The following is a 25,337-nucleotide window of genomic DNA, read 5'->3' as shown; positions in this document are numbered from 1 at the left end:
CTGCTTTGTTTACAACATACTCACTGGCCCCTACTTCTAATCACCTTTACCCACTTCCAGGATGCCATCTCTCCACGCACAGCTCACCACTGAAGCATTTTGCCTCTTAACAAAGTCTTTGGTTCCTCGTGGGTGGCATGGTTGTCTCATGTTGCTCTCCGCCACGCCCCATTTTAAATCTAGAATTCCCTCAAACCCCACACACATATGGACTCCTCTCCATTTCTCTCATCTTCTTATTAGCACTTTTATGACATATTTATTTACATTTTGTATGTCTGTACATGTTTGCATCCATATGTGTTTCTGTGCATGTAGGCAGCAGAGGTCACCCTGGGGCGATAGGCCTCAGCAGCCAGGCACTTTATTATTTAAAAGAAAAAATGTTTTTATTTGTTCTTTGACAATTTCGTGCAACATAGTTTGATCATACTCATTCTGCTTCCCCCATGCCTTCCAGATCTAGATTCTCTCCGGCCTCCCTACCCATCCAACCTCATGTTCTCACTCAAAAACAAAAACAAACAAACAAGCAAATCACTACCACAACAAAAGCAAAACAAAACCTATGGCATCTAGTTTTTGTTGGTCAGTAACTCTTGTCTGGGGGTCCAGTCCTGGACTCAGGTGACATACTTTGGGTGACATACTTCAGTAGCCATCCACTTTTGTTTTTTGACAATGTCTGTGACTGGGTGGTCCCTGATTAGGCTGTCCGACTGACTGTCCACTGAGACCCAGGGTTCCTTCTGTCCCTGTATCTCTGGCACTAGGACTGTATGAATGTTCCCCTGCATAAGGCTTTATAGGGGGCCCTGGTGATCAAACTCAGTTCTTGTAGCAATCACATTGGTAAAATTATCCCATCAGTTCTCCTTATTACCCATTTATATACTGGGTTGCACAAGTTCCCCCATAGTCTCTTTATAAACACTTTAAATAAATGAAAACATTTATTCCTTTATTCACCAAGCAGGCTGTCTATCTGGATAACTTTGCAATGGGCATTTTATTAGTACACCCAGGCTGCCCCTGGTCTATGAACACGGGACTTAAAGTCCCACAAGTTATAAAAAAAAAAAAAAACCCAACAAGGGACCAGGCACAGTCATAGGAAGGAAGCGCATTGGGCAAAGCCAAATGAGTAGAGTGTGGAGAGTGAGATTGTGAGGTAAGTTGCTGGAGAGGAGGCTCCGTATGACAGGTGTGCCCCCACCCTAGGGAGAATCTCACTGACCCTTCAACGAAGATTGTCTCCATATTTGCTGAATGACAAATGATGAAAAAAAAAGGCAATTATTTAGAAATTCACCCTAAAGTTTGGACAGTGGAACAGTTAGTTGATTGCAAGAAAACAGTGTAGTGGCATGCACGTGTGTGTGTGTGTGTGTGTGTGTGTATTTGTGTGTGTGTGTGTGTGTGTGTGTGTGTATACATCAAAGGACAGTTGGCTCCTGTTGGTTCTCTCCTTCTACCATGTGGGGTTTCAGGGATCAAACTCAGGTTGTTAAGCTTGGTGGCAAATGCTTTCTCCTGCAAAGCCTCTGGCCCCAGGGTTATAGTTCTTAAAAATGATGTCGGTTATTCAGCAGCAGCAGCAGCAGTCTTGATGAGTATCTAGCCTGGGAATCTGCATTTGACTATATGCTAGGTGGTTTGCAGGTGTGGAAAGCAGCTCTACCCAACTCCACCCTGTCCTCTAGAGTCCGGATTCCACAGTCAGATCAGCAGTGAGTTAGCATGTCCATCAGGGCAGCAGGAGTGTCTGGAGGATGGGGCTGAGTTCATTCCCTATGCTTCTCTGAATCTTACTCAACTTCCAGAATTTAGTCAGCAGATTTCCAGAAGAATCTGGATATGGGTTGACTTTTCCAGGGAGAGCCAGGGCACTTCCTGACTTTCTGTAAGTCTGAAATCGCATGCCACAAGGAAAGGTTATCTGACAGGAAATGCAAAAATCTCAAACAGAGGAAAGACATTCCTTTCTCAAGAAGAAAGATATTCACAGTGTTCGCTATCCTTAGCTCAGTCTTTACTGAGGAGGAATCAGGGAAATAGTGGTGTGGCAGATGGATGTTTGTGATATGTTTTGTTGTGAGAAATAGGCATTCCAAAATGGAAAACAACCTATAATGGAAATAAAGTGTGTTTTATTACAGGAGTTTGGGAAGTATACAGGATTTTTAAAATATGCATGCACCATAGTGATGACTCCGAAGTGAGAGACTATTGTTAGTATGGGTGTGGTGGTTGGCACCACCTGTCACTCCCATGCTTAAAGGTCAAGGTGGGACAATCTTAAGCTTGAGACCTGGGCGGACTTCATAGGGAGATTGCCATAAACAGATTTGTTGGCCTCTATTGGATAGGGGCCATGAGCCAGAGACTGGAATTTACTTCTTCAGCCGATATTTACCTTGCAAATACATATTACTTCACTTTACAGAGGGCATGCCAGATCAGTGGGCGAAAGTCGAGGTAGGTTGCTCATGTTTTAAGTTCACAAAAAGGGCTGAATTGGAGTCCATCTCTGTCTTCCATTTTAACTTGCCTCACTCATAAAATAGCAGGAATCTGGCATGTCCAAAGCACCAGGGAGAACCTTAATTTATTCATCAGAATCTCCTCTTGCCAGAGCACTTTTTATAATAGCTGACTTAACATTTTAAAATGCTACTAAATTTCCAATTTGGAAATGGGGTCTCATCCTAAGGGAGTGTGTTGTTGTTGTTATTGTTGCTGCTGTTGCTTTTGAGACAGAGTTTTTCTGTGTAGTGCTGATTGTCCTGGAATTTGATTTGTAGACCATGCTGGCCTGAAACTCGCAGAGCTCTCTGTCTGCCTCTGCCTCCTGAGTGCTGGGATTAAAGGCGTGTGCCTCCATGCCTGGCTCAGCCTCTCCCTCTGCATTTTTCTTAACTCAGTGTCCTGAATGCTAAGGTTGTAGACATGTGTCAACATGTGTCAACATATGTCAATATGTGTCAACATGCATCTACATGTTCAACTGGAAATTTTATTTTAAAGGAGCATTTTCTTTACTATATCCCCTGGAAATATAGGATTGATTATTATTCAAAAGGTATAACCTTATTTATGTTAGAATTTGTGAGTGAATCTAACATTTAACAGTAATTATCTTAATATACAGGATAGTAACTATACAGTATTGCTCCCCTAATATTTCTTAGCACCATCTAGAGACATAGTTTCTATGGTATTAAGAGTAAGTCAAAAATTTTTAGGTGATTTCTTCATTCTAAAGCGATGATACATTATTCAAAATAATTTCAATAATATATTAAAAATTAATTAAAGGGAGGTTTCAGTGGCACAGAAAACTATTAAATGACATGACATCAATCCATCATCTATTTTAATAAAGAATATTTGATATTTATAACACAGATTTAAGACTAAGAGAAGCTCTCCCCTCTTGATGACACTTTTAGTTTTCAGATTTACTAATATTACTTCATGAGTATGAGTGTTTTGCCTGCATGTATGTATATGTACCACATATTTGACCAATGCTTATGGAGGTAGGTCACAAGAGGCTATCAGCTCCCTTGGAACTGGAGTGACGGGTGGTTGTGAACCACCAGGTAGATGCTGAGAGCTGAATCTTGGTCCTATGCAAGAGCAATCAATGCTATCAATCACCATGTCATCTCTCTAGCCCCTGGAAGTTTAAGTTGGGAATACTCAGCTGATCCTTGGGCTCTGATTCTGACCCGTGCAACTACAATGTAACTTTCAGCAAGGTGTTTAACCTGTCCACCTTTGATCGTCCTAGCTGTTCCATGAAGGAACGGGACTAGATGCTTCCCCAAATATACTTGTTTGGTTAGAGTCACACCAAGATACTTGAGAGAGCTGTGCTAGCTCTTTAGCCCCTTTCTTCTAGAAAGCCTGATAAAGCACGCATGAGGACTGGAGCAATGTCTCAGCAGTAAAGGAGTACTGGCCATGTTTCCAGAGTACGTAGGTTCAATTCTCAGCAACCATATAGTAGTTTACAACCAAATCTCTAATTCTAGGGGACCCAATGACTTTCTTTTGGTCTTCCTAGACACTAAGCACATGTGTCCATAGATATAATGCAGGTAGAATACCTGTGCATATTAAAAATAAGTGAATTTGAAATAATTATCATTGAAATGTACATATCAGTGTTTAATTTCTTTCTATTTTTCTTGTATTATTAGTCCATGTTAAAATGTCATAGTATAAGTTGGGCTTGGTGGCACACATCTTTCATCCCAGTGCTTGACAGACGCAGGCAGATCTCTGTGACTTTGAGACCCTCTTTGTCTACCTAGTGAGTTCTGGGCATGGCATGAATCTGAATCTGTCAGAAATAAAATCAATCAATTTTTAAAATGTCGTAGTGGGTTGATTTTTCAGCACGTGCCTCCAGAACTGGGGACAGTTAATAATAAAACTGAATAAATCTCTATTGAACTGAGTATCATACTTCCCAATGCCCTCAGGTCAATCTTTTCTTTTGCAGTGCCTTTGTTAGACAAGAACAAGCTAAGGGCAAGGTGCAGGGCCGGAGTCCCCAAGAAAGCACACTGTATGTGGAATTGGCAGGAATAGATGTAAAATCTGACCTTGACTTTGCCACGGTGTCCCATTTCCAGATATTTCCATATAAGACACTAATGTATGCATGCATGCAAAAGCTAATGGAAAACCTAGCAGCAATTTGAGTGGCTGCTTCGATATACTTCAGAGTGATTGTCTATTGAATCCTAACTTTGGGATCTGAGTACTATTGTCATATGGACCCTGGGTCTAAGTTCAGCTCCGTCATGTTTTATTTATTTATTTAATTTCTAAAAAATTTTCTATATTCTTTGTTTACATTCCGAATGCTTTTCTGTTTCCTGGTTCCCCGCACCCCACAGGTCTCATAAGCCCTCTTCCCTCCACCCATTTCCGAATCACACCTTCCCATTTCTCTGTCCTGGTACTCCCCTACAATGCTGGATCAAGTCTTTTCAGAACCAGGGACCTCTCCTTCCTTCTTCTTTTGATATGCTAATTTGTGTCTTGAATCATTTGATATGCTAATTGTGTCTTGAGAATTCAGAGCTTCTTTTTATTTTTATTTTTATTTTTTTTAATTTATTGATATATTTATTTACATTTCAATTGATTTCCCCTTTTCTGGACCCCCACTCACCGAAAGTCCCATCAGTCCCCTTCCCTCCCCCTGTTTTCCCACCCAACCTTTCCCACTCCCCTGTTCTGATTTTGCTCTATACTGCTTCACTGAGTCTTTCCAGAATAAGGGGCCACTCCTCCGTTCTTCTCGTACCTCATTTGATGTGTGGATTATGTTTTGGGTAATCCAGTTTTCTAGGTTAATATCCACTTATTAGTGAGTGCATACCAAGATTCATCTTTTGAGTCTGGGTTACCTCACTTAGTATGATATTCTCCAGCTCCATCCATTATTTATTATCTGCCTAAATAAAATATTGCTTGTGTTTGCATGAATATCAAACATTTCAGCTAAATCACCATTTATAAAGTAGCGAAATTTACTTAAAACATATCGTAAAGCTTTCAAAATGAGTTCTGAAATATAAAATTAAAAGTAATGAGTTCTGACAATGTCAGTCAAAGTAGTGACTAAAAATTTTCTGCCATAGAGAAGCTTTGCTTTTATATAAAGTAAATCTTATTTTTACTCTTAAGAGAAAAAAAAAGTCATTATTTCGTGAGTTAACACCATCATGTGCACATAAGAAGGGTGAGACAATGGCTAAGGTGATGGCCTTTGCCTGGAACCCTGACCCAGAGCCCTAGCTTTTCATAGCGCTCTCTGCCTGCCATTGGAGGTTATGATTCTATTTGTTGTAGATTATAAAGTTTTAGGGATATTAATTACTACTTCCCTCACATTTAAGAAACAGATTTTATTTTTTATTGCTTCTCTGTGTAGATGTATGTGTGTGTGCATGTGTGCATGTATGTATGCATGTGCAATTTCGTTTGGAGGCCAGAAGGCATTGGATCCCCTGGAGCAGGAGTTGGAGATGATTGTGAGCCACCCCACAGGAGCGCTAGGGTCCTCTGAAAGAGCAGTATGTGCTCTTAACACACAGCTATCTCTCCAGCACCTTCTCAGACCATTTGGATCAACACATTTAATTCTGGATTTGATTTCACTGTCATTTCTCAATGCCTGTTTTGTGTTTGTGTTGTTCTTGCCCTATAGGATTAACCAGTTCCTTGAGCTCGGGACTCTGGATTGGACTCAACAGTCTGAGTGTGAGCACTGGTTGGCAGTGGGCTGGAGGAAGCCCATTCCGGTATCTGAACTGGCTACCAGGTAAGGTTAAGCCTGCCTGAGCAATATTGGCTGAGTGTAATTCACTGAGGTATCTTAAAGGTCTTCCTCATGTTACATATAGATTTCAAAAAGACTTAATGAAACATAGCTCACTGTAGGAGATCAAGCTGGGAAATCAGATTTTTCCCATCATGCTTTGAAATCTGCCACCTGGGTTGATTACTCTAAAGTACAAGTTTACACAGGGCCATCTTCCTGGGGTAAGGACTTGTCTCCCAGGATAATCATGACAGTCAATACTCACTTTTGTTTGATGTCTATACTCTCCAAGTAGCCTGGATTTGTCAGGGATTTACATTCAAAAGCATATTTTGTAGCTATTCTTAAGCATGACTAAAGATAATAGAATTAGTACTAATATGTATTTTATGTTGTATTAACTTTGCCATTGTCCTTTAAAAAACTATTATAAAGTTTAGGTGCTTTCTATTTTTGTATGACTATTGTCATACAATAATTTTAGGATTGTCTTGTCCTACCCAATTTTTAAAAATTCAGTTAAAATGTGCTTATGTATAAGATACATACATACATATGTATGTATGTGTATATATATATGTATATTTGTATTTATTTATTTATTTATTTATTTCTGATATATGCCTTAACCTTCTGAGTAGCTGGGATTTCAGTCCTGTGAGATGAGGTCTGGCTTTGCACATATGTTCATATCTAGATCTAGTAATATCTATAAATACTCATTATGAATTTAAGAGAACTGAATATTCCGGGTTGGCAGTGAATTTCTCATTATCTTAAGTCATGCGATATTTTTAATATTACCATGATCTTAAAGCCTATGGTAATACTGTTTTGTGTTGTTTGTAATATAATAGGGTTGAATTAAAATACTGTCTCAACCACAGATTGTAAAATTTTATACTAGCATAAATGTTCATTAACAGTTTTATTGACATTATAAAGCTTGATCATAAAAGACAGAGTCAGGGGATACTCTTCAGCAGCTTCTGATTATGTGGAAGTCAGAAAAGGGATCACTTCCACTTTGTTACACTTCCATGGTGTGTGTGTGTGTGTGTGTGTGTGTGTGTGTGTGTGTGTTGTTGTTTTATTCTTTCTTTGTTGTCACCTCCATGTTGTTCCACCATACAGGATGACAGAACACAAACGGAGACTGATGACTGTACATAAGTTGTACATATGAAGCAATTCTTCAGTGGAACATAGAGATCAGTTCTGACATGTTTTCATCTGTTGAGTAGTAGGATGCGCTGTTAACACTGGAGTAGTGTTAAGTGTGATTCTAGCCGCTCTAACTACAGCCCTCTACCAAGCCTGGCTTATTGCAGAAGAGTACAGTTAATGATTAGTGATTCCTGCCATGAGGCAGGAAAGGAGAAGTGTGTGTTAGTCATGCTTTATCAGCTTTGCCTTTGCAGACGCTGTTGAGATTGTGTTTGAGAAGCTGAGATTTCCCCCTTCCCTCCAGCCCTTTCCCTTCCTCTTCTCTGTAACCCTACTCTCAACCTAGTTTCCTTTATCGGCCAGATTGTTTCAAGCACTTGATGCTTATGCTTCTGTCTTCTGAGTATTGGGACCAACCATAAACATGCAGGCCATGCCTTGTTCCACAATTCTTTTCCGTCTTTCCTTCCTTCCTTTTCCTTTCTTTTTTGGAGCCATTGAATGCCTTTTAAAAAAGCATTTGGCTTAAAGATGTCAAGATTTCTGTTTCATACCTTGACTTTTACTTTTTAAGAAGAAAAATAGATAAAATAGTATGTTTAGAAGTGTTTAAGCATGGGAGAGACTATTAGAGAATCAACATATAGGGCTATGTGTTTATTTAAGTTAATTAGGCTTCAGAAATCTCAGGGGTAGAACACTCATTTGTCATGCACAAAGTTTTGGGCCCAATGATAAGTGATGCAAAAAATAATATATGTTTGTACTGATTATATTTCACCATGAAATTCTACTCAACATGCTTGCCCACTGCCTGATGGACACAGGGCTGTTACGTGAATTGTCTTATACTGGAAATCATGACTAGTTAATCTACTGCTGAACTATCCCCAGACCCATGACTTGAGTTTTGAAGTAATAATCTGCTTTATTTTCTTGTGAAATATGGCAAGTAACTGTCAGTGCATGTGACTATAGATGCCCTTCCTTCATAAGTGATGATGTCATTTGTCTGCTGCTCTTGGACTCAAGGGAAGTTAGACAGTCACAGCAGGACTCAGAAGCTTCAGACAATGCTAATTATATGGTAGGGGACTTCAGTTCACGCCTATCTTTAGTAGTCAAAAGTACTGCATGTCATAAGATAGTCCATTTTCTCTATCTGTATAGTTCAGTTGTGTACAAAGAGTTTAATATCAAACCCCTTGTAGTCTTAGGCCTCACTGAAAAAATTTGGGTGTTAACTTTGGAAAAGTCATAACAGGAAAGGAAAACTGCTTTTTGTATTCCTAGAAAAAAGATTCAACACTAACTCACTGTCTTAAATAATGTGAGAGTTTCTTGAATTAAAATTAGAATATTTAAACTATTTTTGTACACATTACTCAGTTGACTGTTTCATTAAACATTTACTAAGTAATTCATGTGCTAAATTACATAATGGAGTTCAATATGTGAATAATGAAGAAATATAAATTCAACTATATAATAGTCACCAGATTAGTAAAGACCTTTAACTGCTGTCTCAAGGTTGGCCGAGGCATTGTATTGATAGATGAATATATAATATGATTTACCGAAGAGCACAGTATTTAAGACCAGTATGCACTAAATGTGCTATTGTTTCTTGAAAGTTTTTTTTCCACACTGCTGCAGAATCTTGGTCATATTATCAACAGATTTTTCAAAATATTTTTATATGTATTTTGAGGGTTTTTATTTTGTATAGTAGTTATACAACCTGGAAAATGTTTCTGTTAAAGACTTCCAAGGGCAGGTGATATGATTTCCTTTTTATGGGGAGAGTGAAATTCTGGTGCATAATAAACACCTGTCAAAGGTCAAAAAAAACCAGAGTTATCCAGTGAATGTGTATAGCTAATTTGTCAGACTTAGGTATGAAATGAAGTCACTGTCTGAAACACTGGGGTTGAAATGATAGATCAGAGAGTGTAGGGATGGACACATGAATCCTTGTAGTAGATAAATGACTCATCTGAGGATCTAGTGATGGACACATCTATCCATAGCAGTAAATAAATGACACATCAGAGGATATAGGGATGGATCCATGTTTCCATTATAGGAGACAAATGACACATCAGAGGACGTAGATGGATGTATGCATCCATTGAAGTAGACAAATGATATATCAGAGGACATAGTATAGATGCATGTATCAATTGCAGGAGACAAACGATACATCAGAGGATGTAGTGATAGACTATAGTGATACGGGCATGTATCCGTTGGTTTCAACCCAGCCCAGTATTTTAACCAGCTTCCTGTAAGAAAGGGATGAGGAGATAGCTCCAAAAGCATTTCTTCAATAAATTCAACTAAATGCACTAAGAATCTTAGTTCTGGGAGTGTGGCACATCAGTTTCCAGATGTGTTTCATTGTGTTTGTCCCTCTCATTGTCTTTTATTTTGATCTTCTCTTTCTGACTGTGGACTGTTAACAGAGGTCATCTGGCCTATCTGGACTATTTTTTCAGTTAGCTTTAAATAGTTTTTGTGATTGTTATTGACATTAATATGACCAGCTTGGAGCAGAATACATTATTTTTATTCAATCATTCTATATATGATACCATATATAAATATATGATATCATATATCATCACAGTTGTTTAAAGTTTAAGGCCTAATGTTATCCATTGTTCTAGGTGGTTATTTCACACCACTTTATTGTGAACTCAATATTTTAAGCCTTGGAATAAGCCAGCAACAAGAAACCAAATAGATACCCACCATGCCTTTTGCTCTGCACTCAGTAAATAATCATTTGTGAATGTGTAGCAAAAGACAGGATGGGGATCCATTCAATCCCAAGGATGACAACTTAAGATGTGGTCGTTGGCGGATGGAAGCCATCCACCTAGGAGAATGCAGTAGCCCCAATTTAACCTTGTAATTTGCTTAAAGGAAGTCCATCATCAGAGCCTGGAAAGAGCTGTGTGTCACTAAACCCTGGAAAAAATGCCATGTGGGAAAATCTGGAATGTGTTCAGAAGCTTGGTTACATTTGTAAGAAGGGCAACAATACTTTGAACCCGTTTATCATTCCCTCAGGTAAGAGGATCTCTATGATCAAATGTATAAAATACTAGAAATTAAAGATAAATAAAACTGTAACTAAATCAAAATTGCATGGAATTATTCTAGAGAGATTATTACTTATAGATTAATAAAATGCTATGTCTTCAAAGTCCATTTCTGTGGTCCTACTGTCTGCTAATGCTTCCTGAACATAAAGAACTGTTTTGAACGTTGAGCAATACTTTTGATATAGTAAGAATTTTATATTTCCAGTCTTGTAAAGTAGGTATTATTTTTCACAAAAGGAAAGAGAAATCATAAGATATATATATAGTTCCTGTATACTCAACAAAATTGGAATTAAGACCAGGAGATAAATATCTGGACTTTAGTCTGTGCACACAGATAAAGTTGGGTTCAATGTGGCATTTTGCATTGAAATCTTCACACATGGAATAAATGATTCAAAAGACAAACACAGTAACTGAGCATTGTATATTGTACAAGTTCCAGTAGAATAGCAGATGAGTGGTTTTATATTATTTCTGTAGAAGAATTGATCAGCTAAGGCAGTAATAGATTGTCCTTTTACCATACTGAAAGATAACTTTCATCTCATTACAACAGATATTCTGGAAGCATGATCATGCTTTACCTATGTTTATTTATTTACTTTGTTTCTGCTTGGGTAACTTGATGACTCATGTGATGGTTTCAATGAGAAATGCTCTATAGGCTCAAAGGATTGAATGCTCAGTCCTCTGCTCCCTTGCAGTTGGTAGAACTGTTTGGGAAGGTTTGGGAGATGTGACCTTGTTGTAGAAGGTGTCACTGGGGACGGGGTTTGGGATTTCAATAGGCTGGGGTCATTCCCAGGATCTATCTTTGCCTAATGGTTGTGTCTGAAGACATGAGCTCTCAACTCCTGCTCCAGCACTATGCCTGCCTTTCTGTTGACATGATCCCCACATATGTCATGGGCTCTAATTCCCTGAAGCCACAAGCCTCAAATAAATGCTTTCTCTTATAAGTAGCCTTGCTCATGGTATCTTACAATATCAAAAATAACTAAGACAGGCCCCCGTCCCTTTTCTTTTACCTTTTCTTCTGACTCCTGGAATCAGTTTCATTTATTTGTAAATATGATTGACCTGGTTAAAAATTCAGAAGGCACCAAATTATCAACAATGATAATATTTTCCCCCTGCCTCTTTATTTCTGCTACCCAGGGCTGTTTCTTGGAACATCTCAGTTCCAGAGTGTTTATGTCCCTCACTGCTTCTTCTATGGTGTGTAGGCAAATGCATTTACAGTGTTTTTTCCCTCTGTTTTGTACAAATGGCTGCATACGTGCCCCCCATCCCCCAGACATGGTTTCTCTGTATAATAGCCCTGGCTGTCCTAGACTTATTTATAGACCAGGCTGGCCTTGAACTTACAGAGATTCACCTGCCCCTTGCTTCACCACCACCTGACTGCAGTATACTTTCTAAGTAGTCCTCATCCTAAGGTTTTATTAGTTAACAGTATTGTTCATTATTGCGCTGGGTATGTAAATTGATTTCCATACATTTTGGGGGGCTTGGGGAGCTGAAAATGGGGGTATTATATAGAAAGACCCGTCCTGTATTAATAGATTTTATTTGCTTCATTTGTTTGCTTATATGTATGTGTTTTAAGTGAGGGTGTATGTCCCAGTCATTCTGTCCACCCCCTTTTTGTGAAACTAGGTCTCTAATTGGCCCAGAACCTACCAAGTTGTTGAGGCTGGGTAATAAGCTCTAGGAATCTTCCCATTTCCACTTCCCAGTGCTGGGACTATAAGCACATGCTTTTAATTTTAATATGTGTTTTGAATCTTAAACTCTAGCATTTTCCCAACAGAACTGTCCCCCAGCCTTGACTGTTAGTTTGCATCTAATCAATTGTGAAGCAATTCTGCAGTCATGGTATTGCTAGAAGTAGGATTTCTACATCTGAGAGTAGGTGTTTTTACAGTTTTAGCAGGTAAACTATTGGATAGACATGGTGGAAGGCCATGGTTCACGACCTCTGATAGATGTAGCTGCCTCCTGCTTAGTGATCATTGATAGATATGTATGGGGACTCTGGTACATTATCCATGATGGATATAAATTGGGTCCCTGGTTTGTAATCTTCGATGGACAAGGTTTCTGAACTCTTATGATTATGGGTGGAGGCTCTTGGTTCATGGTCTCAGCTCTACAGATTTCTACAGTGAATGAATGAATCTGTGGAGACCTCAACTGTGGTCACAAATTGTCTCTTCTATTGCTATTGCCGAAGGGATGGATAAATCTTTCCTGGAAGAATTCATATAGTTCTCCTTCAGAGACCTGCAGTTGGCACTTTGGGGAAGTAGAGAAAAGTTATTTTTAAGTTTCTCTGGAATGAAAGGCACAATTCTATGATTTGGCCTTATTGCTTAATCCACCAGTTTTAAGTTCCTTGTTTGTGAAATATGAATGTTAGTAACTCTTCTTCTTTAAAATCTCATTCCTGTCATCAGACTTGTATTGTTAAATCCACACTTGCCCCTGATTCACCTACTCAGCTATGCTCAGCCCTGGCCTTGGCATTGTTATACTGACAAGATTATTCTGCTTGTATAGACAAACCCCCTAGAAGTAGAGATTTAAATTTGTAGCATTTTCCAGGTGTGATGGCACACCCCTTTAATCCCAGCACTTAGGAGGCAGAGGCATGTGGGTCTCTTGAGTTCAAGGCTGGTCTGGTCTGCAGAGTAAGTTCCAGCTCCCCCTCCTGGAGACACTGCACCTGTTAAAAAGTTGTAGCATTCCGGATTGGTGGCTCCTCTTAGCAAGAATCCAGCCTTGCACCCTTCAGTCAATGCACTTACTGTGTGCCAGGCCCATGCCAGATTCAAGGGCATTCTGGGAAGAAGAAAGTATCTCTCCCTTCAGAGACTTTCTCTGTGGCTTCCCCTAGCTCACGACTATTAAAGGTTTTGCAATATCTAACCAAAGTAACATTTGACCACAACTTCTCATAGCAACAAGGAGGGTGTTTAATACTGATTTAAATAATGATTTTGTGTGACTTGTGGGTCTGCTTTTTCCTCATCTAGAACACAGTGAGGATGGGGAATGTAGTCTTAATATGAGCTCTGCTTTTTAAAAAAAATGTATGTGGCTTTCCTTAGTTAGGGTTTTACTGCTGTGAACAGACACCATGACCAAGGCAACTCTTATAAAGGACAACATTTAATTGAGGCTGTCTTACAGGTTCAGAAGTTCAGTCCATTGTCATCAAAGCAGGAACATGGCAGAGTCCAGGCAGGCATGGTTCAGGAGGAGCTGAGAGTTCTGCATCTTCATCTGAAGGATGCTAGTGGAAGACTGGCTTCCAGGCAGCTAGGATGAGGGTCTTAAGATCATGCCCACAGTGACAGCCCTACTCCAACAAGGTCACACTGCCTAATAGTGCCACTCCCTGGGCCATGGATATGCAAACTATCAAATGGCTACTTTGATTCATATGCTGTGACTTGCTCACAACTCCCTTGTGGCAAATCCAGGTTTTGCTCAAAAAGTTTCTGAACCTAAATTGCTTTCAAGGCCACATGCCTCTTGGGAGTAAACGAATGGTGTTGGGTCAGTTATGATCTAACACCAGGTCCCTTGGTGAGCCTCATAGCTACACCCGTCCCACTCCATTCCTGACACTCTGTCTACCTGCATTAGAAGTATTGCTCTTTGTCCATGGACAACATTTCCTGAGTGTCCATGAGAACAGGGTGCATTACAGCCTTTTGAGAATAGATTAGATATCATTCTTCAGGCTTCCCGTAGTTAAACAGAGAGCACAGATACTTAGTTCAGGTTTGACAGTGATAAGGGTAGATAAAATTAGGCGATCCGTTGGTCATCTCATTGAAGGCACACATTTCAAAACTAGATTTCTCATTTGTTGACATCCTATTTGTTTGTTTGTTTGTTTATTTTTGAGGCCCTGGGGTTTGAATCTAGGGCCTTATACCCACACTAACATTGAGCCAATTTCATCAGCCCTTGAAGTCATTTTATTTTGATATGTCTTTTTCCAGCATAATGTTTTTTTTATTGAATAGTTGGAAATTTTATACAATGTACCCTGATCACACCATTTCCCATTCCCCACAGGTCAACCCTCCCACTTTTCTGCCTTCTCCCCAAAAGAAAAAAATACAAGTTCAATTTGTGTTGCCCATACACTCAATGGACCATGGTTAAACCCTCAGTGGCCAGCCCCTTAAAGAAAATTGAGCCCTCTCCCTCCCCAGTCCCCACTAGGGGACTAGCCCCCATCAGCTCTGAATCTCAGCACCTTTATCACAGGTTTTAAGGTCTCTCTTCAATGGCTTCTGGGGTAGCAAAGTAATCTATGTTGTCAGTCTTCCTTTTAAAGTAAAAGTTACTTTTTTCTAAGTTGCCCCTTTTAAAACAAAATAAGCAAAATAGTTCATTCTCATATATCTTTCATAAATGCATATGCCATAAAATAAAGAATTTTATTTTTTATGTCTACAATTCTGTCTATAATACAATATTTCACATGCAAGGTAGTTGAAAATATTGTAAATTTAAACAGATTTCTTTCAAAGGCGTTTCTAAACTTCGTTTTCCTTTCTAGAGAGTGATGTTCCTACGGGCTGCCCTAATCAGTGGTGGCCCTACGCAGGCCACTGCTACAGGATCCACAGGGAAGAGAAGAAGATCCAGAAATATGCTTTGCAAGCCTGTCGGAAGGAGGGCGGCGACCTGGCAAGCATCCACAGCATCGAGGAGTTTGACTTCATCTTCTCCCAGCTGGGATATGGTGAGAAACATCCCCAACTCTAAGCTCATTTCGGCTGCCTCCTGTCCACCTTTATCTCAAAAATATGACCATAAATGTTCAGCTTAATAAGTTGAAATTGATAGTCAATTGACGATATAGATTTAAGTAGATGGTACTTCTGCTAACAAAGATTGTATAGTGATTTAAATAATTAAATAATTGTAATTGTATCATTAAGAAATTTAAAATTTGGGGGGGGGTAGTTTTCAGTATTATTTTCCCACATATCTGTATTTGGGGATGTCTGTGTTTAAGTTGGCCACTGCAAAATTTGGAAGTGTGTGTGTGTGTGTGTGTCTGTCTGTCTGTCTGTCTGACTGACTTTGTGTACTTCTCTGTGTATGTTTGTATGTCTCTGTGTCTGTGTTTTTGTGTCTCTGTGTCTGTTTGTGTCTGTTTGTGTGTCTGTGTATCTCTGTGTGTGTTGTGTGTGTGTGTGCATTTTGGTTTTCTGTTTTGTTTTGTTTTCCAGTAAGGCCAATATTATAGCTCACAACAAGTGTAAATAAACCTCCTCATCCTTGGTATTTTCTTTTCTTTCCTGGGGTGTCACAGAGTCAGAAGTGGATGACTGCAAAAGCAGTGTCCTAAACTCTGAGAGAAGTGTGATCTCAATTTTAGGCATATGCTTATCAGAATACATAGAGAATGTAAAATCCCAGAAATGAGATTCTAGATGAGCTGAGTGACCCTGGAGTGTTTGTTCTGAAGAGAAGCAGGCCGCCGAGATGGAAGGAAGGATAGGCCCTCGGAGGACTTGCTGATTAAATGACATCCATTTGTATCTCTCACTGAGGAGGCTACTGAGCAGCTGCAGCTCTTCCCAGTTTCCACCCAGCAAAAGAAGAGGAAACGGATGGTGGTGGTGGAGGACCTCACTTCCTGACACATACTGCCTGAACATTTACCAGGGTGCAGGGGAAGAAAAGGAATTTTAAAAAGCATGGGGAGGGGGGAAGACAGGAGGATCGGAGAAAGAGGTGAAAAGCTTGCAAACACTATTGTTCCTAGCATGAGGGTCCAGCAGAAACCATTTGCCTCTGAGGATGTGACTGAGTGTGGTCTTGAGGCCCTGTAGGGTGCGAGATACAGCCCCATAAGTTGCAGAGGACCCCCAGAATGAGCACAATGGGGTGCTTCTTGTGTGTTTTCTTTGGCTCTTTTTATTCTGTTTGTTTGCTTATTTTGTTGTTGTTATTATTATTATTATTATTTAAATGCTTGTTTGCTTCCTAAAAATAAGTAAGCCCTGGGTTTGGTGGCTCTCTTGTAACTCTGGCAGTGGGGAGATGGAGACATGCCAATCAATTCCTGATGGTTGTTGACTGGTCAACCTGCTGGACTTGGCAAATCAGTTGTTGGAGATTGGGAAGGACATTTGAGCTTGTCCCCTGGCCATACATGTCCATTCTCTCTCTCTCTCTCTCTCTCTCTCTCTCTCTCTCTCTCACACACACACACACACACACACACACACACACACAGGAAAAGAGACCTTGTAGCATGTGAACAACTTAATTTTTCTGTCCTCACCTTTCCTGCGACACTCAGATTAATTGATGGAATTGTAATCACAATGGGGGTATCTAAGTAATAGTCACTCAAGCTTATCATAACCTGTTGGGAAGCTTGGCATGGACCAGTGTTGGAAGCAGGTTAGTTAAGACGCCAGAGGGCTGTCCATTCTACTCTCTGGGACATGACATAGTCACAGCAGGTCCGTGGGTTTTTATTACTGCAATTATTTGTGGAAGGTGGATGACCAAGGTTTCCTTTCAGTTCAGCCTGAGAACAAATGAATGAGCTAGAGAGCTTTTCATTGGGAAAAAGAAGGAGTTACGGGGCCTGGAGAGATGACTCAGCTCTTAAGAGAACCTGGGTTTGGTTCACAGTACCCAGATGGCGGCTCACCACCATTTGTAATACCAGTTCTAGAAGATCTGATGCCCATTTCTGATCCTAGTGGGTACTGCACACACCTGGTTCAGAGACATACATGAAGGAAAAAAAAACTCACATAAAAGAAAAGAAATCTTAAAAAAAAAAGTTGCTAAAGACATTTATACTATTTTAGTACAGTATTTCCTAATTTAACAGAACAAAATAATCTCAATAAAAGTAAAATATAAAATTAAGATTATTGCTTCTAATTGAAAACTTTTCAAAATAAATTTAGTTAGGCGAGATAGAAGCTCACCTAAGTCATAGAAATAAAGAACAAAGCAGACAATATGGAGTCTAAGTATGGAAGGAACGAATTCCAGTTCATACACTTTGACTGGTTTATGAAAATTAATTTAACAACTTGAAACATACACACACACACACACACACACACACACATACACTGTGTGTGTGTGTGTGTGTGTGTAGAATATTAGTTGAATTGCAAGCAATCTAACAGGAAAACCGTTTCATAAGAAAAGTATACATGGGAATGACATAATAAAGTCTAATTCTTTGTAAACTAATAAAAAAATAAATTAAAGCAAATATACACTGGAAACTCATATATACCTGTGTAATTTTACACTGGTCTTTATCCTGAAGTTCTTGAGGGAATGTAAGATCTCTTTGAAGCCTATATTTGTTACTCAAAAGCTCCTGATCTGCCAACTCAAGCGAAAGGAAGAGGGGCCCATCCTGGCTCTACCCCCCATGCTTCAGGATGCTGGAAACATCTGCGAGAGCTGGCAAAAGGCCACATGAGGACTTCTCCAAAAAATGAAGTTGATTGACAGCTTTCAGGAGGAAGAAAACCAGCCACTTAGCATTTTCTACCAAATGCCATCTTTATAATTGTTTGAAGTCACTGGCTTGGACTGTTCAAAGATGGGAATCAAGAAAGGCTACAATGCCATTCCCGATTAAGCAAATTAAACAGATACTGAATTGCATAGTGTTTACTCTTTAAATTTGGAAATGTTTATTTCATAGCCATAAAACCTGAGATCTTCAGTCACTATACATTTGTTCCATTATACATTTGACTATAATTGACTACCATATTTATATATGATACGATAATTCCAGAAATATAAGTTATTTGTAACAATAACATAGACTCACAAGACTAAGGTTGCTCAGTTCATTTTTACAGCTCCCATAAAATGTAACTAGAAGCACAACCGAATATACAATTGAAAGAAAACATTGAGTATCCTAAAATTGATATCATAATATGTAGTCGGTATGTGCTCACTGCATGGAGATCCTCTTTTATGATCGTTCTCTAAGATCAAGGGAGCAGAGCTGAGTGGTTCAGCCCAGCACCCTTTTCTGACACTCTGCTGCCTTTGGAAAGTGTACTCCCTTTGTATTTGTGTATTACTTTTGGTAAACAGTGCGTAAACTACTTAGGTGATTCTCTTCCTGTGCAGAACCAAACGATGAGCTGTGGATTGGTTTAAATGACATCAAGATTCAGATGTACTTTGAGTGGAGCGATGGGACCCCAGTGACATTTACTAAATGGCTTCCCGGAGAGCCAAGCCACGAGAACAACAGGCAGGAAGACTGCGTGGTGATGAAAGGCAAGGTGAGGCACTCTGCCGTGACTGTCTTTCTCTGCCTTGATTATTATCTGCTGACATTGTTTCTGTTGTTGATAGAGATTTAAGTTGCTTGACAATTCAGATTCAAGTATCTCACTATGGTCTAGCAAAGTCAAGAAGACCATAAGATAGATAAATAATATAAAGACTTGGCTAAAAGATAGCATTGAGTAATAACTAATACTACTGTCTGCTGAATTCTGAAATTATATGTATATATATATATATATATATATATATGCAAATACTGTATCTGTGTATATAGCAGCATTTTGAATGTATTTATGAATATATTTATATATGTATGCATGCAAATATATGTATGTATGCATAGATATGACTTGGTTCAACAATTCAGAGCTTTGTACCTTCTACTGTTGCTTCAGGCCTCACGGTTGTGGCTTCTTCTGCTCCTCCTCCATCCTCTCTTCTCCTCTCACCTTCCTCCTCTCTTTCTACCTGCCCCCAACTTTTGAACCTCCAGTCCCACCTTTCTCCTCCACTGCCCAATCACTGGTTCTAGCATTTTATTGACCCATTAACATGGGGAGAAGATTCACATGACATCACCTGAGTATATGTTGGTCTGCTCCTTGGGGCAACCCCTTTTGAGGAAGCAGAATTAACATCAGAGTACAAACAGCAGGGGGCCAACCCACTACACATACTGGTTTTGAATATTCAAGATAACCAACTTAGTCCTACAATCTCTTTACATCTGTACAGTTAGAGCCAAATATACTACTAACATGTAAGATATGAATTTACCATTTGTTTGTAGATGCATAAGGCCCTGAATTCAGCACTGGAAAGAAACAAATACACCAAGGTCCTAAAACAGATAATCACTTTCTTTTCTCTTTGTTCTGTAGGATGGATACTGGGCAGATAGAGCCTGTGAGCAACCACTGGGCTACATCTGTAAGATGGCATCACAAACCCATGCTGTAGTACCAGAGGGAGCAGAAAAAGGCTGCCGGAAAGTGAGTATAGACCTCTTAATCAATTAAGATAGCCATTTGGTACAGTGTGCTTTGCTTTGTCTGAGACAGTGCTTACTTATTATCAAAGGCCAGTGTTTGAACTGTGTAAACATTCAGTGTCTAACTGTGTCTGATAACGCCTCCCTTCTTGAAGTTTTCATGGAGCACAGTCTCTGGTTAATAGGGAGGTACACACACTCCTGGGCTCTGTTCAGAATGTCATGAGAACTGAGAAGGAAACAGAAAATAAAATGAAACACTTAAAAGAGGCCGGGCTGGGAGATGAGGTGAAGACAGACTCCAAGAGAAGTTACTGTGCTGGAATCAGGGAGTCTGAGATCCCTGTGGAAACCATGAATAATTTTAAATGCTGACATGCTGATAGCAAGCCATTATTGGCCACTTTCCTGCTTACAGTGTTTGGAATGAACTTTCTTCCAGTAGGGGAGACTTTTTAGGACATCACTACAGTACGAGGCACAGCACCTAGTCTTCAACTTGTGCTGAGTAACACTGTTAAATAAAATAACACAAACTCAGTGTATGTGCCTTACCAGCAGAGAGAGACACACTAAAAGGATAAATGATAGGTAGGTTGATAGAGGTAAGTAGGTAAGTAGGTAGGTAAGTAGGTAGATAGATAGATAGATAGTTAGATAGATAGATAGATAGATAGATAGATAGATAGATAGATCGATGATAGATAGATAGATAGGTGACATGTAGATAAATATAGACAGAGACAGAGAGACAGACACACACGCATACACACAGAGACAGACAGACAGACACAGAGATAGACACACAGAGACAGAGGCAGATACAGAAATGCACAGACACAGAAACACACAGTTCTAAGAGGCTAAAATAAATTATATTGTAAAAAACTTCTAAAAGCATGAAGAAACTCCAGACATAATTCTGTAGGCTTATGCTTACCTTTTTCCTGTCTGATGTCATCTTCCTCTTTTGTACTTTCTCACTTCTCCTGAATTAAGGGCAAAGTGAAAACTAGTGGTCTTTTGGCAGCATTTCCAGTGGTGTGCTGTGGTCGCATCATCTGATAACAAACACTGGAAGATAGGAATCTATGACTCAGAAATTCTTGGGGCAAATAACGCTGTAAAGAAAAGCAACAGATAATAGAAAAATCACAGCATCTGAGAGATACATGAAGAGTCTCAACAATGGTTAAAATTCCTCCTAATTTTGCATTCCAGAAACTTAGCCAGGGAAGTTATAAAAATTTCTTTTCTTTTGTTTTGTGTACATGTTTGTGTGGATATGCATGTGTGCGCTGGTATTTGTGCATGCGTGCACATGTATGTGTGGAGGCCAGAGATCAACTTTGGGTGTCATTCCTCAAGTGCTGTGTACCACCCATTGTGTGTGTGTGTGTGTATGTGTGTGTGCTTTCTACCACACATTTTGTGTGTGTGGGTGGGTGTGGGTGCTTTCTACCACACATTTTGTGTGTGTGTGTGTGTGTGTGTGTGTGTGTGTGAACAGGTTGAGGCTGTTCAGGAACCTATGTTATCCTTAATGAGGAGGTTTCCCACATTGTCTTATCGTTAGTCATTTGTTTGCTTCTTTTATTTTGCTACTTTCCCTTTAATTGAAAATAGATTCTTATACAATATATACCAATTACAGTTTCCCCTTTCTCTCCTTCTCCCAGTTCCTTCCCACCTCTCCTCCCTTCTGGAGCCACTCCATTTCTGTCTCTTTTTATTAAAATAAAAGGACTTAAGAGATAATAAGCAAACAAAAAAATATAGTAAGATAAAAGGAAAATCATATCAAAGTATGGCATGGCAACCCAACGGGGGTGGGGAAGCGTCCCAAGAGTAGGCACGAAAATCAGAGACCCACTCTTTCTCACAATCAGGAATACCATAAAAATACTAAGCTAAGAGCTATAATATATACACAGAGGACCTGGTACAAACTTGCATAGGCCCTGTGCTTGCTGCTTAAGTCTCTGTGAGTTCACATGAGCTTTGCTTAGTTGATGCAGAGGGCTTTGTTCTCCTGGAGTCCTCCATCCCCTTTGGCTCGTCTTCCACGGGGTTCCTTGAGCTCTGAGGGAAGGGATTTGATGGAGAACTTCCATTTAGACTCTCTCTCCAAGTCATGTCTGGCTGTGGGTCTCTGCATCTGTTCCCATCTGTTGCTGGGGGAAGTTTGTCTGATGATAACCCCACATTGCTTTTTATGAGGCAAGGGCCCTCATTGACCCATAGCTCATCAAACAGGCCAGAATGAATGACCAACAAACCCCATGATCCACCTGTTCGAACCTCTGCAGTGCTAAGATTAGAGACCTGTCTTTTTTTCATCAACTCATTTATTTATTTTTTCATGATTTCAGCCCCTTCCCTCCTCTCCTTTCAGTCCCACTCTCACAAATCCCTCCCCTCATTACTTTCTTCCCTTCTCCTCAAAGAATGGGAAGCACCCCATTGGGTACCACCCTGCCCTGGCACATCGAGTCCCATCAGGACTAAGTCCACCTTGTCCCATAGTGGGACAAGTCAAGGTAGGGAAAGGGGATCCAAAGGCAGGCAGCAGAATGAGAGGCAGCCCCTGCTCTAATTGTTAGGGGACCCACATAAACACCAAGCTTCACATCTGCTACAAATGTGTAGGAACCCAAGGTTCATGCTTTTTGGTTGGTGGTTTAGTCGCTGCAAGCCCCCATGGGCCCAGGTTAGGTGACTCTGTAGGTCTTCTTGGAGTGTTCTTGACCCTCAATCCCACCCTCTACTCTTCCACAGGACTCTCAACCTCTTCCTAATGTTTGTCTGAGGGTCTCTGCATCTGTTTCCATCAGATGCTGGATGAAGCCTCTCAAAAGACAGTTACTCCAGGCTCCTGTCTGCAAGCAGAGCAGAGTATCATTATTCGTGTCAGAAGTTGGCGCTCTTCTACAGGATGGGTCTTGAGTTGGGCCAGTCATTGGGTGGCCATTGCCTCAATCTCTGCTCCATCTTTATCTAAATCTGCACACCTTGTAGGCAAGACAAGTTTCGTGTCAAAAGTTTTGTGGGTGGGTTGTTGTCTCCCTCCCTCTACTGGAAGTCCTGTCTGGCTACCGGAGGTGGCCACTTTAGTAGGAGACATGTCTTTTCTTTTAGGGGATTGAACTCAGATCCTTGTGCCTGCAGGGCATATACTGTATCAAGTTGAGTTGTCTTACCAGCCTTAGGGAATTTCGCTTTCTACTCTATGCTACCAGAGAGGAAAAATGCTAAATAAAGACATTAACACAAACTGGTTCTGAGACACTTAGAGCCTGACTTACAATGTAGTAATTAGGATTTTCATGCAGGAGAGGTAAAGGATGTAATATATGCATATGTTTTAAGTGCTAACAGGAAAGAAAGGTAGATCTGAGATCATTGATTAGCCATTCTTTAAAACCTTGTGTTTATGATGACGCAATCCCAAATGTATTTTATTCATATTATATTTTTATGGCTCCTTTTTTGTTGTAGTATGGAGTTCTTGATTTTGAGTTCTTGAACTTGCCTTTCAATTCTTGAACAATATGTCACTCCTTGAGTCTATACACTGTGTTTCTGAAATGTGTTTTGTGTAGATTTTCAGTCTCCTAGTGTCTATTTTTTTCCTCTTTGTTTTGTATGAGTACATGATACATATACATGTGTGTATGCCTGATCGCATGTGTGTAGCTCTCTCTCTCTTTCCCTCTGTGTGTGTGTGTGTATACACATGTATGTGTACTAAATTAGTGCTGTGTGTTTGCTTGTTTGTCTTTCATTTTATGTACAGAGGTAAGGTCTCCTATTGAACCCGGAGATCACTAATTCTGACTACTCTAGCTAAGTATCTTAACCTGGGGTTGTCCTGTCTCTGCCTCCTGAGTGTTGGGATTGTAGGTGGCTGCCATACCTACCTTGCTTTCACGTGGATTGTGGTTTGAACTCTAGTCCTCACACCTGCCCAACATGCCCTTACAACTAGTGTCTATGGCTTTATTGCTGAAAAGAGATAGCATGTCCAAGGTAATTCTTATAAAGGAAAACATTTCCTTGGGTCTGGCTTACAGGTTTAGTCCATTATCACCGCAGGAGGAAGTATGGTGGTGTCAAGGCAGACATAATGCTGCAAGAGCCAAGCATTCTACATCTTGGTCCAAAGGCAGCAGAAGAGACTGTCTTCCAATGGCACCGAGGAGAGACTCTTCTCCAGTGAGCAGAGCTTGAGCATAGGACCTCAAAGCTTACTCCTACAGTGGCATGCATCCTCCAACACGGCCATACCTATTTCAACAGTGCCACACCTAATCGTACCACTTCGTAGGCCAACCATAGTCAAACCACCACAACTAGTGTTTATATTTCTCCAGGAAAGTATATGCTTTCAATGTTTTAAGCTCTTTTCCATCTTGCCATATCTATCTAACTTACTATTTCTCTCTGAAACCCTATTTACTGTATTTAATCTGATTGTTGTATTTTTTTAAACTTTATTTATATTTTTTTTCTCTTCTGGGAGTTCTATTTTACTTTCAATCTTCCAAAGTTTGATCTTTATTTTATCTTTGAGTATTAAATCATCTCAGACATGATTGTCTGTGTAATACTAATTTCTGATTGTTCTGTTATGAAACCAGTGATTCTCACCCAATACAAGATATCTTCTCGCATGGCTTATAACTTTTGTTTGTCAGTTAGTTCCCACCTGCCTACTCCAAGGTGCAAATACCTTCCATGGCCTGGTTTGTAGAAATTTTTCTATTGTGTGGTTTTGTATTCTTAGAATATCTTAAGATGTTTTCTTTGTGGAAACTAAAGATTCCTTTGTCATTCGGTAGTATAGACACACAATGTCTACAGAGCAAATTTGGAATTAGACCCTGTCTATCTAGCACAGTCTTGGCAATTGATTGAATTTTTGCAGTATTAGACTTAAAACCTGCAGCCTTGAAATCAGCAAGCATTCACTCCATCACCGAGATATAGTCACCCACCTTCGGTTTTGACAAGGTCCTGCTAAGATATAACCCAGGCTGGAGTTTAACTTTTAAGTCTCATAAGTTTGGCATTGCGGGCATTCGTGGATGGCACTTATTTTGAAACGTAAGACTCTTTTCTGAAATCTAACACACCAAGCAGATAACAGGCTTGTTAAGTTGGAGTTGCTTGGCTAGAATTTTCCATTGCTCTCACCATAGAAGAAAGCTAAACACTATGTTCTCTGTTGACAGCAAGACCCTCTCCCCAGACCCCAGTGTGCATTTGATATACTCCTAGCTAACCCCAAGTTTAGCTTTCAACTTGATTTTTTTATATTGGGAGAGTTCCTCAATTCCTCTCAAACTCTTCTCTGGAATTTGCATTTGCATGGGTTTATGTAGTA

The 25,337-nt window shown here is 39.9% G+C and overlaps 1 protein-coding gene across 1 annotated transcript in view; it reads left to right on the top strand.

The window, feature by feature from the left end:
• Mrc1 (mannose receptor C-type 1) overlaps positions 1 to 25,337 on the top strand; it is a 97,813-nt gene that overhangs the window by 18,048 nt on the left and 54,428 nt on the right. The window contains exons 5-9 of the mRNA XM_052156861.1: positions 6,233 to 6,346; positions 10,442 to 10,588; positions 15,209 to 15,394; positions 18,796 to 18,953; positions 19,842 to 19,952. Coding sequence (XP_052012821.1) covers positions 6,233 to 6,346; positions 10,442 to 10,588; positions 15,209 to 15,394; positions 18,796 to 18,953; positions 19,842 to 19,952 — 716 coding nt within the window. The remainder of the gene's footprint in view (positions 1 to 6,232; positions 6,347 to 10,441; positions 10,589 to 15,208; positions 15,395 to 18,795; positions 18,954 to 19,841; positions 19,953 to 25,337) is intronic.

This window comes from Apodemus sylvaticus, chromosome 14, assembly GCF_947179515.1.
Source record: "Apodemus sylvaticus chromosome 14, mApoSyl1.1, whole genome shotgun sequence".
NCBI lineage: Eukaryota > Metazoa > Chordata > Mammalia > Rodentia > Muridae > Apodemus > Apodemus sylvaticus.
Note: the sequence above shows the minus strand (reverse complement) of the source record. Positions and strands in the feature narration are given on the sequence as shown.